The sequence below is a fragment of the Aulostomus chinensis genome, chromosome 13, assembly GCF_037954235.1.
Source record: "Aulostomus chinensis isolate RoL2024-O1b breed Wild chromosome 13, RoL_Achi_v1.0, whole genome shotgun sequence".
In the NCBI taxonomy this organism is placed as follows: domain Eukaryota; kingdom Metazoa; phylum Chordata; class Actinopteri; order Syngnathiformes; family Aulostomidae; genus Aulostomus; species Aulostomus chinensis.
Window position 1 is genome coordinate 8,102,501 of NC_141332.1, and position 21,076 is coordinate 8,123,576.

At 41.0% G+C, this 21,076-nt stretch overlaps 1 protein-coding gene across 4 annotated transcripts in view; it reads right to left on the bottom strand.

The window, feature by feature from the left end:
• mtus1a (microtubule associated tumor suppressor 1a) overlaps positions 1-20,031 on the bottom strand; it is a 47,505-nt gene extending 27,474 nt beyond the window's left edge. For 2 of the 4 annotated variants that reach the window (XM_086222990.1, XM_086222989.1), the window contains exons 1-4: positions 19,905-20,031; positions 7,668-9,937; positions 6,422-6,638; positions 4,879-5,112 (exon numbers count right to left, since the gene is read on the bottom strand). In XM_086222990.1, coding sequence (XP_086079116.1) covers positions 4,879-5,112; positions 6,422-6,638; positions 7,668-9,937; positions 19,905-19,965 — 2,782 coding nt within the window. In that variant the 5' untranslated portion in view covers positions 19,966-20,031. Of the gene's footprint in view, positions 1-4,878; positions 5,113-6,421; positions 6,639-7,667; positions 9,938-13,727; positions 13,845-19,801 lie in introns of all 4 variants that reach the window. The other 2 variants (XM_086222992.1, XM_086222993.1) reach the window with 2 other exon arrangements.
• Positions 20,032-21,076: the final 1,045 nt, after the last annotated feature.

Here is a 21,076-nt window from a genome sequence, read left to right on the forward strand (position 1 = left end):
TGAAGAAAATAAATAAGAGCAGCTCTATATCAGATTCCTGAGTGGTAGTAGAAAATAAGTAAACAGGCTTTAACATAACAATAACAAAAATAAATAGATAAAATAAGAGCAGCTTTGAATCAGTTTTTTTTTTTTTTAATCTAGAGAACAGGTCAACACAGCTGAGCCAAGGTGCTCACACTCATTATTTTGCTTCTCACCTACACAGTAATTGGATGGCCATGTGTTTGTGTGTTCACTCAAGATCTGAGGTTTTTGGCCAAGAATACCAGTCTATCCACCATTTCAGGTTTTAAAGAGGAGCACTGGCAAGTGACAATGTTGCCACTTGTACTGAAAAGCCTCTCTGAGGGGGAGCTTGTTGCAGGAATGCAGAGATACTTGCAGGCAAGCTTGGTAAGATGTGGAAAGTTCACTTGTTTTTCTTTCCACCAAGTAAGTGGATCTTCCTCTTTGTCTATGGAAGGTGTTAGCAGGTAGTTGTTAAGCTCTGCTTCCACAGCATCCTTGAGTGGTGGAGAGGAATCACCTGCTTCTACACCTCTGCTCCCTTTTTCTTTGAAAAACTGTCCAAGGACCTCTTAGCTCTCTTTTCCTGGGGTGTGGCAGCCGCTTTGGGTTCGACCTCAGAGCTGCAGTGTGGTGTCTCCTGGCTCCTCTCCATCATCTCCGCTGTCACTCTGGCAGTGACTTGGGACTTCTTGTCTGCACTGACAAAATCCATCTTGAACCTGGGGTCCAAACAAGAAGCTATATCAAGCAGCTCCTGAGTAGGTTCATCCTCATATTTCTCGTTGATGTAGTTCAACATCTTATCCTTCACCTTCTTTGTTAGCTCTGTGTCTTTCTCCTGCACAGCCAGGATCGAGTTGTTTAAGAGGTGAAGAACAGGCTTCACATAGGACACACTGACACAGTCTTCTCCTGAAAGTACATCAGTAAACTCCAACACTGGTCCCAGTGACCTGCTGACAGATTCAAGAACATTGATATCTTGCCAAGTTGGAATTAAATGGCGCATCTTCTTGTCCACAGACAGGACCTGTGTTATGGCCTTCTGCTGCACCAGTATCCTACTGATCATCATCTGTCGAGAGCCCCATCTTGTCTGGCATTCTGATATGAGGGAATGAGTGGGTAGATTGAGGTCCTTCTGGGCTTTTTGAAGAGCACTTCTGGCCTCCAGCTGTGAGAGAAGTGACCGGCGAGCTTCTTGCACATCCCCACAGTATGCTTAATACGTCCATCTTGTTTGACTGCACTTCCTAAGGTGTAATAAAAACAGTAAACAATCATTTCACACAGCCTATATTTTGAATAATAACATGCTCATGTTTTCTAACTTGTAAAGCTATGGTATTTAAACATGAATTGCATCACTTCTGCATGCTGTGTTCTTTACATATTATAAAAATGAAATCATTAATTCATTCACAAATTATAACTTGAATCTTATAAGTTTGACATCTTTCTCTCTCACTCACACACATACACACACAGACACCAACTCACATAGAAATGTGCTCCGACTTGAAGGGAGTGTGTTAATATGAACAAATAATTGCTTTTTTTAACTTAAACCCCCCCCCCCCCCCAAACTTATGATTTCAGAAAATAAAGTAGAGCAAAGTAGTTATAGCAGAGTATAGACATAACTTACCAACTGCAAGATGAAGTCTCTGGCCAAAACACTGCAGTCTGGTCCACTCATTCAGTGGAGCAGCTTTCACCATGTTTGCAGCATTGTCTGTTATTATGCAGACTAGACGTGTCTCATCTAGGCCCCAAGCAGCCACCGCTGCTCTCATCCCCATTTCAATGTTCTCACTTGTGTGATCCTCCAGGAAATATGCTGTTTGCAAACAGCGACTTCTGAGTTGGAACTCCTGATCGATGAAGTGGACAGTCAGACTAATGTAGGGCTCCGCTGTCCGACTGGACCACAAGTCCGTTGTTGCTGCATAGTACTCCACATCTGACAGCTCCGTTTGAACTTCTGCCTTGCAATTGTTGTACAGCTTCGGGATGGCGACTTGAGAAAAAAAGCTGCGTGATGGTAAAACATACCGTTTGTCAAGCGAGCTGATCATTTTTTGAAAGCCATCTTTTGAAACTGTATAAATGGGTACCGTGTCTTTGGCCAGGTGATACGTGATAGCATCCGTTATTTCGTTCTGTCGTTTTGAGCCTTTCTCATATAGTGTATCACTTGCAAAGGTTTCCACAATAGTTTTTTGTTTTGGATGACAGTCCGGTCGGGCTTTGCATTCTTCATAGTGAGCTGTGAGGTGCCGACGTAAGTGGTCAAACAAATTGGTTGTGTTACCTTTCGTCGTAGCAACAGCTGCAAGACACTGTCGACAAAGAATGCGTGTTTGGTCAACATCATCCTTCTTGTAGCTGAAATAATTCCAGATGTGCGATGTCGACTTTCTCTTTGGCACCAAGTCCTCGTTTTCTCCAACTTCCTCTGGTGGTTTGTCGCTCATTTTTCTGTTCACCGACGCTGCTCTGCCAGGTGTGAGTCACGTTAAAGAGTACGCAAACGCAAAGAGTAAGAACTAATGTGATTGGTGCAGCGTTCCATCAATCACATAATGTGATTGATCCATCACATAATGTGATTGCTAAACATACAGATGCTGAAATCACATTACATGAAATTAAATGAGGCCACATGCCTCTAACATCGCACGCTCTTGCAATGTGACTATTGCACACATGTACATCGCGATGATGAACCTCACAATATATCGTGCAGCCCTACACCTACTGATAAGAAGTCAGTAAGTAAAGATAGAACAGACCCATGTGCCATGTCAGATTTGATCCTTCTTGACCACTATCCACCTTCAGTGGTCCACCATAGGGACATGGACACCTTGTATCCAAGGGGTGCGCCTCAATCAGGCAGCTACCATTATGCAAACAAGAAGTATCTCTTCCACCAAAGACATCCATCATCCTCAACCCTTGGAAAACAACAGGTACTTTGAACCTCCATCAGTTGGTGAGTCATACCTTGGGTGCAACTCATGCCCTCGCTGTGACTGAACTATTTTCCCAGCACAGAAGGGGGGGGGGGGGGGGGTCACATCCTTCTCTCTGGGAGCTGAGGGAACAACCTCACTCCATTGACTCAGATGATGCAGGCCCCTACCGGGAACAGGGCCTGCGTACACACCAGCTTGAATCTTTGCCATGGACATCGAACACTTTGACCCTGGCAACAAGGAGTCAACCACTGAAAACTACTTGAGGGAGTTAGAATGTTGCCTCAATGATCTTCCACACACATCAGCATGGGAAAAACTCCATTTGATCTGGAAAATGGCTTCAAGGAGTGTTCAGATCTTCATGGAGACCCTCTCACCAGGAATCACAGAACACTACTCAGTGCTCTGGCAGGCCTTGAAGGAGGAGTACTCCCAATACACGGATCAAGTCTTGGCCACTCTTGGTGCATTCACAATCAACAAGAAGAAACTTGGACTGCCAAAAAATATTACAGACGTCTTAGACAGCAACCTCTTCGCCAACAAGGGGGAAGCAGGCTCAACTCCAGAACGATGATGATGCAAACTAACACCATAACAAAGATGATTCCATTGGATCCTCTGCACTCTCCTCTTTCCACAAACGGCCCAAACCACCAAAGTGGTTGACCGAGGCCTACCAATGCAATGGGGATTGTTCTCCAAAATGTGTCTGGACTCCTGATCACCCACTGCAACCTCTAAACCCAGAGAGTCTACGTGTGCTTAGACAGCTGGGATGGATACCGTAAACACATCTGTCTTCCTCCATGTCTCTCCGATGGAAAAACCAAGCAGAGTCCAGACCCACAACACAGTTGAACATGTCAAACAAACAACCATGAACATCCTTGAACAGTTACAGAAATTCTTAGTCACAGAGGAAGACCTCAGTGGCATGAAAAGACCCCAAAGTTTCCTTGGTGGCCTGATGGCCGCAGCATCAGCCATTGGGTCTCTGTTCTCTATTGGCATTTCTGCTGCCAACTCAGTTAGCATCTGAACATTACAAAAACACAAACAAACTTAAGGAAGAAATGCCAGAAATACAATGGAACTTCCCATCCAACAAGGATAACTGTAGAACTTGGATCAAACCATCCAAGGCACCATACTAACCATTAACCTCCACTCTCTCATCCTTAACACCATGCATGCAATAGAAACCCTGACAGACATAGTGAGAGACGTCACTTAACGTACGAAAAGTGAGAGAACTAATGCAAGATCTCATTAGGGAGGTTTGCCACTCTGTTAATACCTTGAGTGGAGGGAGAATTCCAGCCTACCTGGTCTCGTCAGACCTGGCAAAACAGATCCTTTGAGCGCGCGCACACACACACAGTCTGTATGTGTTGATCCACTTCATTTAATGTTTGTCGATTGGGATTGAATTATGATAGTGTGAACTTGATCCTGCGTAATGTTATTCTGAATTGTTTTATTTCTTATGTGTGTTAATCTACATAAATACATGAAAAAAATGTGTTAATCTACCTCATGAGTTTGTCCAAAAAAATGCAAAGAATTGACATGATCATTGAGAACATTAAAAGATCAGCAGCAACATGGATGATTTGAAGGTGAGTTTGACTCATTCTTTAATGATGTGGGGGTATTAAGTCTGAGAAAAATTTGCCAAGGGAGACATTTCATCCCTGCTAAGCCTTGAAATGGGTCACCATTCAATTACCTCCCCTGCACACACAGATGTGTCCTGAAAAAAACAAAACAATAAAATCCATGGCCTGACCCTTGATAAAAACATGTCTGGTACAGATGGTTAAAAGCAATTGCAGTAAAATACAGGCACTGCTTATTTTTTAATATATGTTAAACTGACCTTGAGTATTCCCAGCACATTTGTTCAGCTTCCTGTGAACACTGTCCTCAGTATGACTCCTGGATGACCCTAGGGACTTGTGTGGTATTTTAGAAGCAGATGCAGGGGTAGGGCTAGTGTAAGATGGATGACTGGAAGTCTGAGGAGGTTGCAACCCATGTAGATTGGGCTTAATACTTGCTGCTGAAGCTCTTCCAAAGGAAGACTGTCCTTTGGTCTGAGCCTTCTGACTGCCTGGTATGCAAAAAACAAACAAACAAACACAAAAGAGCAGCAAAGACATCACAAAGGCAAATACACAGACAGTTATTTGTCAAAGAAGCTCTTTTACTGGATATAAAATGTCCACAGACAAACTTAGCTTATTTGGCTCACCTCAGACAACATGTCAGAGTTGCCTAACTCCAAGTAACATTGCAGGTTAAGCAAAATAGCAATGTGGGTGAAGTGATGACTGCTCCTTTATGGTGCTAAGGGAGTTTTTTTCTTCCATTGTGTTCCCTCTAACAGTATTGGTAAATTTAGAACCTCCTTTTCCATCACCTGTTTCCCTGACTCATCTAGACTGCTTCCCATCAGAGAAAGAGTCCCCTCCTTCCCTATGACTCCTCTTACTATGGTGAGCAGTGGAAAACAGGAAGTCTGCCAGAATATTTGCATCACTCATCCTATTGAAAACAGCTGAGTTCATCAAGTGTTGAACTGTAGGCCTGATGGGCCAATTGCCCAGTGACACCCTCTGATGGAGAACTGTTCAAGTACCACTGGAACAATTTTACGTTCAAAGTTTGCAATGACATCGCCGCCAAGAACATCATGCAAATAGAACAATCAAAAAAAAAAAAAATTCTACATCATCTACATGTACCTGTCACTTTAAGTGTTCAGGTAAAAAAAGCAAGATTTTACAATAATACAGTAAAGTGTGATGGTGTGAAGGATTCTCAGCCATCTTTAACAGCTCTTCCTCAAACCATGAAGCCCTGCAATTTTTTTCAGTAAAGTTTGTTTTAGTTCCTCTACTGGGTGCATTTCCTATATAATACAATACACTACAGAGGGAATGGTTAGGAAATCAACAGCCTTTTGTATAATCAAACGTCATATTTCTACAATTTCATTTAGCAGACGCTTTTGTCCAAAGCGATGTACAACACAAGCAAGAATTCAGACTTAAGGAAAAACCCATAGGAAGCGCAAAAGTGCTTCAGTTGTGATTTGGTCACAGGTACTGCCATCTAGTGGTAGAAGAAGTGTCACCCCCCCCTCCCTTCTTTTTTTTTTTTTTTTGACAAACATACCACATCACACAACACAGTTAGTGCTTCATAATCACTAAGTGCTGGGTCTTGGACCCTCTGACTTATTCTATCCCACAGGACAAAGAGGAGAAGAGTCAGGTTAAGTGCCTCGGTGCTCTCTGAACAATTGAGTCTTCAATTGTCTCATATAGCTTCTTCAAGGTTTATTACTGACATTTATAGGCCAACTTCACCAATTAAAAAAAGATTAATGACTGATGGTGCCCGTCCATCAGTCCTACCTGCAGTGTTCTTTTGCTTGGTCTGTGACATGCCTCCAGCTTTGAAGAACCTGAATTCATTCCTCCCATTGACTCCTTGCCTCTGTGTGGCTGATGGGGGACTGGCAACTTGAGCTTGTGAAAGTGGCGCCACTCTTTTTTGTCTAGGAGACAGCCGTGCTCGGAATCTGCTCTTTCTCTCATCCAATAAGGGTGCCAGTGCTTTGCTAGGCTCTGTCTACAAGAAACAGTTTGTCAGAAACAGACGATTCCAGTTAGCTCTACCAAATTGTCAAAACATAAAAACATGTCTGCAATTAATACTCCATCCTCTTAAGTATTTGGATTAGATATGGTTTATAGAGAAACGAGAATAGGTCTATAAATAATTAACTCTACTAATTAGGTTACTGGGCGGCATGGTGGTGCACTGTTGCATTTGTGTTAGTGCATAATCATTGCTATTTTGGTAACACAGGAGGAGCATTAGACATTTCAGAGGAAAGAGGTCCTTTTTTCCCCCTTCACAGATGCAGCCTCTCTCACCCCCTCCTGCACTCCCCTCTGTTCTGTTGCTGTGTCAGGCTCCAGCTGATCACGTCTGTCCTTGGCACAGCTGCAATTTCCACCAGCAGTGTTTCAGCCACATTGCATTTTGATTGCTTGCTTTTCTGACTTGCTCAGATTCTGCGGATTTGGTAATTTTCCCTTAGTTTACATTTATATCACGTGCACTTAAGAGTATATAGTTATATTGTGTTCTTTTATGTCTGTTTTTTGGATTGGGAGTTTGCACATGGTGTTTTATTTCAAAAATTGAATGGATTCACAATGCAATTTGTGTGGTGACTTCCTGTCTGGATTGATCTACACAAAGCAGATTGATGGGCCGTCCAGCAAAAACAGACGCAACATTTTCTGTCTGATCAGCTCTGGCTGCCGTTCTGTGGCTGTTACACAATGCAGCTGCAAACCGTGGACAATCAACAGCATGTACACATGGTGTAGCAGTACTGTCCCTACATCACATGCATCAAACACTGTTCAGGAGGTACACACGTCTAATAAACTGACTTTGCTCTTCATTTATGCTCTTCAGTATAAATGGTATTAATGCTGAAGAGCATCAGTGCTGTTGAAACCCAAAAAATGGGGCGTCACCAAATCATATGTTTGTTCGACCAACTTAGAAAGGTGGTACTGTAGTACCAGTTCTAACATTGAAAACGTTAGTTTAGAGCCCAAATCCCAACCAATTCATACTCACCAACAGGCTGATCTTCTTGACCTCTCTAGGGGAGTTTTCAGCAGGTCTCTTTTTAGCCTCAGCCTGGACAGCCAGATTGGTCTGGGACGAGCCATATAGGGTCTCTGGTTTGGTCTGCCCCAGGGGGATGCCATGCTTGCAAATGCCAAAAATCTTTGAGAACCTTGCAGGTTTTATCTTCTCCTTAGGTGGCCTAGATGATGGGAAACTTTCCGATGAGCGCCGAGACCGTGTCTTAACCTCACCTAAAATTGAGCCTAACTTGACCTCAATTTTGTTCTGCATGCCCTTCTTTTGGGTTTGCTTGGGAGTTGTTTGGCCACTTCTATCAGGGGATCTTTCAAAGGAGCCATTTAGGTTCTCTGGTTTGGTTTGCCAGGGGTGGATGTCATGTTTGGAAATGCTAAAAGTAGTTATGAACCTTTCATGTGTTTTCTTCTTCTTGGGTGACCAAAATGACGATGGCAAACCCTCTGACGAGCATCGTGGCCGTAGCTTGACCTCACCTAAAGTAGTGCCTACGTTGACCTCAATTTTCTTCTGCATGCACTTCTTTGGGATTGGCTTGGAATCTGTTTGGCCACTTCTATCAGGTGATTTTTCAAAGGATGAGAGGCAGAATGTCTGGTTACCAATACACTGAGTTGAAGAGTCTGCTTCTTGGATTGAGGCTGTCTGCTCAATTTCATAACTACCACTGCTGGTTTGTACTGCTGAAGCATCTTTATTTGTAACTGGGGATGCTTCACGTCCCACCTCGGCAGGTTGACCAGAAGATTGTGCCTCACTCATATGTCTCGGAGTGTAATTTTCCCTCTTAGCAGAGGCTAGAATTGTAGCCTTATTACTCCTTATCTTAGCTGTACTAACCTTGAGAGAGTTTCCCTGATGTATTTTGATGCGTTTACTGTGCAAATTAGCTTGCAGTGGTTTGTGTTGTGAAGCAGAGCCTGGAATCACCATTTGATGCACTGTTCGTGTCACCACTTTAGATTTTGCATTGCTGACTTCTGACTCAGAAAATGTCTTACATTCTATTTTCTTTACTTTGGAGACTGAAGGTGGTAGTCCTGCAACTAAACGTTGTGTGGTGAGCGAGGTTTGCTGCCTTTCAGCAGGTAGCAGTGCTGGGCTACCAGTATTTCCATTGCAAGGGGACTCTGAAAAGGAAGGAAGGCCAGGGATCTTGTTCCAAATGTTTGGTAGTGGTGTGGAGGTCTGATTATCCTTTTCAGTGTCTTGCATAGCTGACTGGGTGGGCACAAAAGTTGCGCCTTGTTCTGGTGCAAATCCACCAGGCAACTGGGGCAACAGATCTGATAAAGTAAACACTGCCTCTTTTTCACTATTTGAGGATGTTTCACAAATAAAGGTCATCTGAAGACCCCTTTTATTCTCACTTGGCAGAACTACGGGAGAGTCGGCAGAGTTGTTTTCTTCAAGGGGGAGATCCAAGTTGTCTGCCAGAGTGAAAGTCATGCCAAGGCATGGATGGCCTGAATTCTCATCAATTACTCTTTCTGTTAACTTTTTGCACACATCTGGCAGAGTGGGTGACAGCAAGTTCGATTCATCAGAGAAAGTTTTATGTCCTATGGATGAATCATCGAGGGAGGAGACCACCAAGAGTGACTGGTCCACCAGACAAAAACTATTACTCCTTATTACTATTTCCCCAGAGCTCACAGAACAGCAGTCAGGCTCAGTTGATCCTTGATGGGAAATCTGCCATGAACCCCGCTTCATATTCTCTCCAACAGAGTCTGGAGACTTCACAATACTGTTATTTCCAACATTTGTATTTCGACAAAAAGTCTGGTACTCTTCTGATGAAGTATTTGAATTGCTCAGGTTTTCATTCCAGAGAGTCAGGCTGCCAGTAACAGGTGTAGCAATAAAGGTTTGGATCAGGTTCCTGCTTGCATCACAAACCATATTACCCTGGAGTAAGGTGGAGTCACTGAGGCAGCACTCTAGCATGTTGATCCTAGGGGAAATGCTGACTTCTCTGTCACTCTGCATGGAAATACAACTAGATGAATCAGGTGATGGTGACAGGGATACATTGCTGTAATGAGTTTCTGGAGACAGGTCAAACTGCAGGCCTCTGCGTGGCATGGGGACTGTAGTCTCCACTTGGTCATTGGTGGACACATGGAATATCATATTAGACATTTTAGAATTCTGACAGGTGCCTTCTAATTGTAGCTCCAAAACAAACACATTCAGCTGGTGGCACTGTAGTCCATCAGATGATGAGGCATGAATATCTGTGAATATGAAAAAAGATTCAAACAATTTAGTTTATTGTCCACCTAACTATGCGAACATTGTTAATCTAAAATAAACCACATGTAATGTCTGTATTTTGCTTAAAGCTAATCTTGCATCAAAGTAAGTAGAGGATAGTTCACAAAACGTAATTTTAAACTTTTATTCAGACACAATTAGTTGGTATAACCTTGACATATTTCGACTGTTGCTCTGCAGTCTTCCTGGCAGTCATGCTAACTAGAGCCATGATATGCAATCTTTATTTTGTTAGAGTTTAATTTTACTTAGTCTTTTTGCACTTCTTGCAAGTGCATGATCATTACAATTTCGGTAGAACAAGAAGTTACACATTTCAGATGAAAGCCGTCCTATATTCCTTAACTAGTTTAACTTCTCTCCCCCCTTGCACTCTTCTTTTGTCCAGGCCTGGCTGCACTGTGTCCAGCTGCGGATCTCTTCCATCCTCTGCACAGCTGCATTTTCCAGCGGCAGTGTTTCATCCGTGTAACGTTGTACCTGCCCGTCTTTGTAAATTTGTTCAAATTCTGCCAATTGATCACTTGGTGTATATATTTCTATCATGTGCATGTGGAGCTTGTGGTTATATTTGGTCCTTTAATGATTGATTTTGTGATTAGGAGTTTGCATATGGTGTTCTATTTTGAAAATTGACCAGCTTCACTCATTATTCATGCAGGGACTGTGTTTGAAATCAGCTGTTCTTAATGTGGGCTGATTTGATGAGGGAGATTATTTTGTCAGCAATATTCTTTATGTTTGGCTCAAGGAGATTAGAGCAGTATGACAATGAACAGAATGGTTGTAGAAGGGAACAAAGCGTGTCCTGTGATTTTAGTGGCTATGCATGGTTCAAAATGTCCATCTAGCCATTTGTAAATCAATTACTTTTTTACCTGTGTCAACTTTGATTGCTTGTAACTTTCATTTCTACCAACACATGAAAGCTGTTTTTGCATTGGTAGGTTAGCTACAAGATATTATTCTCACAATCTCAAATTAATCGTTTTATCATCAAATTGAACCCTACCCCTGAATTGTAAGGTGCTTGAAGATTCATATCCCTATTTACAATCATGCTGTAGTCTTGTAAACATGACAGGAGGCAGTGTCAAAAGCAGGTCGAAATATCATATGGTTTGATGCCTAAATGCTTTTATAGCTTTCTACCCATTTAAGATTTACTGCATTAATGACTAGTTTTGGTGCCCTGGGCCATCTACGGTGCGTGTGTGTGTGCGCACATGCAGGTGTTTGCCTCGCACTCTGAGAAACTTGCAAAAAAAGCCACAGCAATACCCAATGAGATTAGAAGTACCTACTTGATTCAGTTGGTGCTTTGAAGTACCTTCAGTACACAGCCTTGTTAGTCTATCCCTACCCCCACCAGAAATAATGGATTACATTGGGTGGCACTTTTCTCCCTGTGAAGTTAAATTAAAACTAAAGCATAACAACCAATGATCAACCAGTTGATTGGGGGTCTACAGCCCAGCAGTTTGTTGGATGAGTTTGTCAAGGGGTCGTGTGGTGTATGACATCACAAAACCTTCTGAAGAATCCCCTGACTTTGGTCTTTGAGTTCCACATTAATCCCAGTTTTCTGACTTTGATCCTGGGGCTCTCATTTTGAGCTGACTTTTGACTTCTGAGCTGACAGTCTTGTCTCTGATACCTGATAATCAGATACTGCCACAGAGGATCAAGCTATCTAGGCAGAATCCTGACCCTCATTCTGTCATTTCAGTACCCCTTAGACTTCAATCTCAACACATAGATATTTTGCATTTATAGTGCATCTCACACTAGGGGAGTGGCCTTAATTCATTATCTCCTGAAAGCCGAACTCAGGTGCTGTTACAAAAACATCTACAAATTAACGCAAAGAAGGTTCTGTATGTTCTGTATGCTCATGCTTTTCTGACTTGCCTGTGTTTTAACTCTTAAGTATATACATTTTTTTGAAGTAGGATATTAAAGGGAATCAATCAATCTAATTTCTACCGCTTATCCTGTTAGGGGTCCGTCATGGGCTGGAGCCTATCTCAGCTGCCTTTTGGGTGAGAGGCGGGGTTCACCCTGGACGGGTCACCAGTCCATCACAGGGCCAACACAGACAGAAAACTGTTCACTCTCAAAGCAACAACTACGGTCAGTTTAGAGTATTCAATTAGCCTTGTCCCCTCTGGTATGTCTTTGGACTGTGGGAGGAAGCCAGAGTACTTGGAGAGAACCCATGCAGGCACAGGGAGAACATCCAAACTCCACACAGAAAGACCCTGTGTGTGAGCTGGGGCTCAAACCTGGAGCCTTCTTGCTGTGAAGTGAAAGCGCTAACCACTGAGCCGCCCAAAAGGGAATCCATTTTTGAACTTGTTTCATGTTAGTGAGGATTTGCTTTCCTTTTAGAGGTGTACAGTGCCGTGAAAAAGTATTTGCCCCCTTCCTGATTTCTGTGTTTTTTGCATATTTATCACTCCCAAAGGTTTCAGTTCATCGAACCAATTTTAATATCACACAGAGACAACCCAAGGATATATAAAATGCAGTTTCTAAATGATGACTTTATTTACCACGGGGAAAAAAAATACAAACCTATCTGACCCTATGTGAAAAAGTAATTGCACCCCCTTGTTAAATCAGAAAGTAGCTGTGACTAACGACAGTTTTGGGAAAGCTGAGTTCAATTTCAATTGTGGGTGGCATGGCTCAGGGGTAGAGTGGCCGTCTAGCAACCAAAGGGTCGCTGGTTCAATCCCCGACCCCGGTGACCATGTCAAAGTGTCCTTGAGCAAGATACTGAACCCATAATTGCTCCTGATGTGTGCAGTGTGTGTGTGAACGGGTGAATGAGATGACACTGTAAAGCGCTTTGAGTACCGCTAAGGCAGAAAAGCGCTCAATAAAATTGAGTCCATTTACCATTTTACAGGCCACACCCAAACTTGATTGCCACCACCTTTGTTGAATCAAGAAATCACTTAAATAGAATCTGTTGAAGTAGTTCAACAAAGGCATCATGCCATGATTCAAAGAAATTCAAGAAAAAAGTAAGTAATTGAAAAAAAGTAACTGAAAACCATCAGTCTGGAAAAGGTTACAAAACCATTTCCAAGGCTGTGGGGCTCCAGCAAACCACTGTCAGAGCCATTATCCAGAAATGGAGAAAACTGGAAACAGTGGCAAACCTTCCCAGAAGTGGTCGACCAACTAAGATTACTCCAAGAGTGCGACGACGACTCATCCAGGAGGTAACAAAAGAACCTGGGAAAACGTCCAAAACTGTATATCATGCTCTGATGTGATGTAACTGAGCAGTTTATGGAGTTCAAGGCATATGTCATGTCATTGGAGACCCGATGATACTGTCAAAGAGCTGCAGGCCTCGCTGGCCTCAGTTAAGGTCAGTGTTCATGACTCCACTATAAGAAAGACACTGGCCAAAAATGGCATCCACGGGAGAGTTCCCAGGCGAAAACCACTGCTGTCACAAAAGAACACAAAGGCTCGTCTCACATTTGCCAAAAAGCATCTTGATGATCCTCAAGACTGAGAAACATTCTGTGGACTGAAGAGTCAAAAATTGAACTTTTTGAAAGGTGTGCAGCCCGTTATATCTGGCGTAAAAATGGCACAGCATTTGATAAAAAGAATATGGTGCTAACAGTAAAGCGTGGTGGGGGCAGTGTGATGGTCTGGGGCTGCTTCGCTGCCTCACGACCAGGACAACTTGCTGTGACTGATGGAAAAATGAATTCTGCTGTTTACCAGAGGATCTTGAAGGAGAACATCCAGCCATCAGTTTGTGCCCTCAAACTCAAGCGCTCTTGGATCATGCAGCAGGACAACGATCCGAAACACACCAGCAAGTCCATCTCCGAATAGCTAAAAAAAAACAAAATTAAGGTTTTGGAGTGGCCAAGTCAAAGTCGGGATTTAAATCCAATTGAGCTGCTGTGGTGTGACCTTAAACGGGCAGTTCATGCCAGAAAACCCTCCAATACAGCAGAGTTGACACAGTTCTGCAAAGAAGAGTGGGCCAAAATTCCTCCACAGCAGTGTGAAAGACTCATCACCAATTATCGCAAACGCTTGATTTCAGTTATTGCTGCGAAAGGTGGCACAACTCGCTATTAGGTTTAGGGGGCAATTACTTTTTCACATAGGGCCAGATCGGTTTGGATTTTTTTTGTGCCTTAATAAATTGAATCATCATTTAGAAACTGCATTTTGTATTTCCTTGGGTTGGCTCTGTGCGATATCAAAATTGGTTTGATGAGCTGAAACCTTTGGGAGTGATAAATATGCAAAACACACAGAAATCAGGAAGGGGGCAAATACTTTTTTCACGGCACTGTATATCATGCAACTGAGCAGTTTATGGAGTTCAAGGCATATGTCATGTCATTGGCGACCCGATGATACTATAGCCATTTGCAGGCCTGAGATGCATAAACTATAATGACATTCACTAGTTATACCCAAATTAGACACCACTATCCTAGTTTTTACAAGTTTACTTAAATAATGTATTCCGCATTTGCAAAAGTCTCAAAAATATAGCATTTGTAAAAGTAGCAAAAATGTCCATATACTGTATCTGAAGAAAAAAAGTTTCATGAATACACAGCCATCCAAATTTCGGATGGCGTAACTGGTCACTAGCCACGGCACGCCACTTCACTGGGAATAGTGGAGGGTCTCTCTGCACAGAACCAAACCAGGCAAGAAATCTTCACACAAATGGCACAGTGTAGCTGGTCAATTTTCAAAATAAAACATCTTGTGCAGGCTCCTGATTGCAAATATAGACCTGAAAAGGATGCACTCTACGTGCACGAGCAAGTTAGCAAAGCTGGAAATTGTAGTTTTTTTGGAGGACTGGCGTGATTGGCGACACAGCAAGAATACAGCACAGCTGTGCCCAGTGGAAATTTAGGATCGAATTCCCAATTTGAAGAATATATGAAGGCCAAAATATTCCTTGGGATAGTCACAACAAAAACATCCTGAACAACAAACCAAACCAGCTCCTCAACTCTATCACTCCACTGAGCCTGCTCAGTTTGAGGAAGATGACAAAAGGGAAAATGGCCAAGGCTAGCAGACAGAACTTGGTGCCAAGCACAAGCCTGCAGCCTCCTTCATTGGCTGCTGTTTTCACCTGTTTTTGTTCTATAAGTAAAAGATATGTCGAACAGAGCTGGACAAACAGCAACTACTTTTCAGTAGAATTTTAAATTGTACCTCTTTCCAATAGGAGAACACTTTATTTACTTAGAGTTGTTTAAGTCAGAAAATAACTAGTAACCTGATGCAGTTTAGGTGAAACTGAAAGACTTATGTTTTCTGTGATTATGAAAATAAAATTTTCCATTGAGGAAAAGTTGATTTTTGTGTTTTCATATTCTGTAAGATACAGTTCTTAGACAGGAAATAGAAATCTGCAAAATTTGTATTGGCAGGTCCCAATAAGAAAAACAAAATGGAATAAGTCAAGCAAAAATCCAATCTGTCAATGTGTTCTTGATCATTCTGTTATCTGTCTCAAATACTGTCAGACCAACAAAGAAGCAAGATGAGGGTCAATAACGGTTCAGCATTTCTGTGATGGTCAAAGCTAAAAGGCCAAAAGTGCTGAAAAGCCATGTCGAGGTTGCCACTTTTCTGCTGGACAGGTAAGCTAATGATTGCCAACTGGCATTAACAATTGCTGAAGTTGCCAACTTTAGCCTGTTTCATGTTATTGTTAGTCTGTGACAACACATCACAAAATATATCACGATGAGATAGACCAAATGAATTGTCTGTCTTATTGCCATTATTCTAACTCTGATAATATGTGGTTAGCTGTGTCAACCCAGCAATCAATAGATGAGTGGCAAAAGTGAGTTCAACACCTACTAAATGGGGGGTAGAAATGTTGTCCACTGCACTTTTAACAAGCAGAAAGACAACGCATCTTAGATTACTGCAGAATTGCAATCTATGTAATTAGGCAACATATAAAGCCTTAGTTTAGAGATGAGCATAACCTGGCCAAAAACTGCTTCTCTGAGAACACTGCAGGGAACCGTTACAGTGCAATTCAGACCAAAGTTCTCAATGGTCATAATTAGAGCTGGATAATACGGCTGAAAAATGAAATCTCAGATTTTAAACAAAAAACAAACAGAAAAAAAAAATTCTAATTTTAATCCATTTTTCTCTGCCCTACTCAAAAGAAAACAGATGACATAAATGGCTCAAAACAAGTTTTAACTTTGTAATTATTATCATTTTTTTTTTTTAACTTCAAAAGGTTAAAGTGCAGTCTGACAAGCCAAAAACAGGCTTTTAGGAGAGATGGCAGACCACGACATTGTAAAAACTTTTGGAAAGCTTTCTCCAAGTACATCTTATTTTCAATCTGGCAGTGACACAGTACACCTTCAAAATGTTTTAGTTTAAAAGTCATTTTTTGATAAAACTAACAAAATAATGATAAAAACACTCCACTGCGTGCCTCTGCTTTAGGTGCTGGAATAAATTTGTTGTGCTGCTTCCTTTGATTGCAACAGCTTTTGAACAGACCTTACAGCGAGCACTTATTTGTTTTAAGTCTGACGCTAGAAAACCAAACCAATTCCATATAACTGATGTAACAACACCTTACTTTGGTACAAAACCCGGCTTTCCCCCATCCCTGCCATGTTTGTGAATCTACAATGTTTGGGTGCACCCCGCTAATGTACCTGTGTAGAGCGTTGCGGTGCATTTGTTCCGCTTTTGATTCTCGCGTTTATAATGAATAATAATTTTAAAAAGAAGATTCATAAAAAACACATCGTCCTGAACTGTAAATTCTAATTAATCAATGTATCGTGCACATCTAGCCATAATGAATCATTATGTAAAGTATGAGCACCCGAGACAAAACATGAACTTAAAATTTTTGTCCAAAGAGTGATCAACTAATATCCAACTTTTAATACCCGAGGTAACATGAATAAATGGAAGCCTACTGCAGTGTTGGATCCCAGTGCAGATATGTTCAGCTGAACACTCCCAGATCCACTCCCAAGTTTACGGAGGGAGCAAAGAAAGAGAAAATCAACATGTTACTATATCCATGCGTCCAGTGTGAGGGAGTGGTTACTGTCTGCTAGGACGTGTTGGCATTCACTATTGCTAATCAGCTAAAGTCTTCTACGAGAGAATGGATTAGGTGGCTTTTAGACCTCATGTTGTACACAGACGGTATGACAGTTGATCCAAGCATTACAGCAGTGGTGTGACACAAGAGCGTAAGAGACCCCAAGACACTCGCTATTTTTGCTTAATCTATACAATTCTGCTGACTCTGGGAACTGAAGTCTAATCTTGAGAAAAGATGTAAATCATGGTGCAGGGGACGCTTTCTATCTTCATTTTAGCAAAATATAGAAAACTAGTCTTCTGTTCTGTAAAATGTGTCATCTATCGACCGAGATTTTGTAATTCAAGCATTTTATAATTTGGTATCAAATTTATCAGGGATAAACTGATTACTGTTATGTGGTCTACCAAAACGTGTCTGCCTGACCTAGTTCTGCAACTGATGATCTGTGTATTTCATTACATACCCATGGTTGTTTTGTATTGGGTGTCACAAATTACCTGTGTTAACTGTCAGATAAATTAATGCAATTTTCTGTCTTCCAATTGAATAACGTATTGAGCATTTCTTTTTTAATGGTAAATGTTACAAGAGTTCTATATAACAAAAGGAGGTTTATTAATTATTTTGGTTTCATATTTATATTACTTATTTATTTTCAAGCCAACATATGATTTATTTTTTATGTTTAAGGGTTTTGTTCCTGATTTTTAAAGTTTGAATGCCTGTTTAAAGGAGACTTATTCAAAGGAGCTCCAGTTTTTGGCAGTAAATGTTCATTTATTCATTGTGGTAATGTTACAAGAGTTGTATATACACAAATATAGTTCTGATTTTGGATTTATTTATTTCTTCTAGGCCTGGGCGAATTATCGCTTTTATCAATTAATTCGAGTTTCTTGTTGCGGACAATTTAAAAAAATAAAAAGTTCGAGTTTTTACTCCTTTTGCTATGGCACACCTTTTGTCCCCCAGGATCTTCCACAGCTTTCCCCCTCGTCCCCCCTCGTTTCCTGCGCATGCATAGCAGCAACACTGCTAACGAGAGCAGGAAAGTTTTCGTCTAACAAAGTAGTATCTTCAGTGGTTTGGAACTGGTTTGGGTTTGCGGCGACAGATGTTGACCAAGTCACTGCATGCTGCAAAGTTTGTCTGAAGCTCATTGCAACAAAAGGCAGCAGCACAACGAACTTATTTCAGCATCTAAAACAGAGGCATCCAGCCGAGTGAGAGAAATGCTGCTCTTTGCAAGGGGAACAAGACTGCTACCGACAAGCTCCCACTAAAAAACAGGTTACTGTGGTGGAATCATTTACCCACGGGAAAAAAAAAAATCGGGAATTGAATTTTTTGTGAAAAAATATAATAAAAAAGATTTTATTTTTAGTCCATATTTCCCAGGCCTAATTTCTTCATTTATTTTCAAGGCAACATATTGTTGATTTTTATGTTTAATTGGAGTTAAAAAGAAGTCCAACTACAAATGTTCCAATTAAAAGAGACAAATTAAAATGGTTTTCATTAAATAATCAGTTATGTTATGTTCAACTTTTGAAGACCCATCAGCATGAGTGAGGGGGTACTCATGATGTGACAAAAAGGCTCCAGGGGGTACACAAGATAAAGTAGGTTGGGAACCACTGCCTTAATCAAACATATGAGCCGACTATTACCTGCATAGCATCTCTGGCCACAATCAAGGCCACAACAATTAAGGTAGTTATGTTAATAGGCCACATACACAGCATTGTGTCAATCAATACCATGTTGGAGGCAACTGATCGATCCAGATGAACCTTTTTCAAAGCCCAGCCCCTGATGGGACGGGGTCTACCATTAGGTTAAGGGGGCCCTGGCCACAATTACAAAAACAGTGAACAATTTTGTTCATCTGTTTCAATCATTACTTTACATAAAAGAATTAGCTGTTCAATGTTGCATGGAGTTGTCCTGTTCCTTTGATATACAAAAGCCTCTATGAAATATTGTTGGCTTACTTTTGTCACTTTCGGGTTCCCTATTTACAAGCTAAATCCACAAGAGGTCAAAGGTGCAATTCATCATTGTAATTTTTGGTGTTTTTTTTTTTTTTTAATCTACAATTTCAATTTGGCATTTTGACAACCCTCATCATAATATCTCTAAATATGTTAAGCACTGACGCACACAAAATATTGTGTATTATATTTCGTAATCATGATTTGTTTAAAATTCAGTTTAAATTAATTTCCAAATAGATAAATCCATTAACACCTACTTTACAGGTAAAAACAACATAAATAATTATACCAATACCTTATGTTTCGTGTCACAACAGAGGCCCCGTATACATTCGTATTGGTCATTGGTCTTGTGTTGGGCCTCCAGCAACCCTTTAGCTCAAGGATTACCTTAGGGGTAAAGGCGGTTGCTGCCGCTATAAATACCAAGAAAAGTACTTTCTTTCAGTCCATAAATAGTTTGAACTAAATCTACCGTGACGAAGGAAAGATACAAAACACCCCTGAGAGATTTTAAAATATTAAAGAACACGCTATTGTGTTGGAGTACCTCAGCGTTAGCAAGTGGTTGGGTACCCATCAAGCTACCAGCACACAGCTAGTTTTACATCAAGCAGTATTAGCTTTCAAGCAAAAACGTCGGGTTGAAGGACTGCGCAGTTGTTCATGTCACATGCATTAGATTAGGAAAGAGGGTGCCTTACCACCTGTCGAAGAGTTGGGGCTTACGGTAATGTACTGAGTATGAATGAAACGCCAAAACAGGGCTGGAAGTATAGGCCACCTCTCACAGGTGAGCTCACGCACCGTTTACGAATTCACGGAGTGCAATCAACGTCCACCTGGTCGTTACCAGACTACTCCTCATCAGTCCTTCTCATGTCATCTTTTATCTCTCAGGGCAGTTGATGATGTAGTATGCGCTTGAACTTTGACCCCTGAGGGATAAGTTTGCATCTCATGAAGGAATTAGCATTTGTTCACTCGCCAATTTATATTAAATAGGTAAAATAAATTCAGTGTATCACAACCTATTAAAATATACTTATGTTTAATCTTTGACATATTTATTTTAATTGGTTATTTTGATTGCTGCCATTGTACTCTACTGAATATTTTACCATTTGGATACAAATAAATGTGAACGGAGGAAACTATTATTTTCATACAGGTATAGTAAATTGACTCATGGTCTGTATGGACCTCTCAAAGTACCTCTTTAAGAAAGAGAACCATGTTTTTTGCTGCAGAGATCAACAACCTAATACCATCTTATTTTATTATTTCAAATCTGGATGTACAATTATTAAATTATTACATGATTATAAAACATGATGTCAGAAATAATATATAAGTACAATGAAAAAAGTGCATTGAGTTAACAGGGAGAATGTACGTTGACACGAAATATCTTAGGTAAGATAAAGGAGAAGACCTGTAATGGTGGGAGAAGGATTTGCTCCAAAACCAGGACATGTGTTTAAGAATTATTATATCATCTATTTGTAATCACACAAGAGGGCTGTGTACCATCCATGTATAAATTGTAAATTCATATAATATCAGTCAAATTTACATATTTATTTGTATGATCATGTATGTGTATGTTACAACATCCACTGTAGAAGATACTGCTGTACTAGGTGAGAAGACAAGGTTTCTGTGTTTGAGACCCTACCACTCATTTGTGAAAGACATCCTGTATACTGCATCAATCAAATATTAGTATAGAGATGATTAAACTGTGAATCAGAGAGAGAGGATTGTGGGAGTCCTTCCAGGTGGATCAACTACAACATCTGTAATGATTGAAGGTCACATATGTCTCTGTTGACCTCAAAGGGAAGCGGGAAAATAACAAATCTTTGCTGTGTTTTTGATTTGATCTGTTTTCAGTCTGAAGGGATTACGTAGACAGGTGCAGGACAGTCGCACAAACTGATAGATCAGGCTACTAAGTATGGGACAAGGATGCAAAA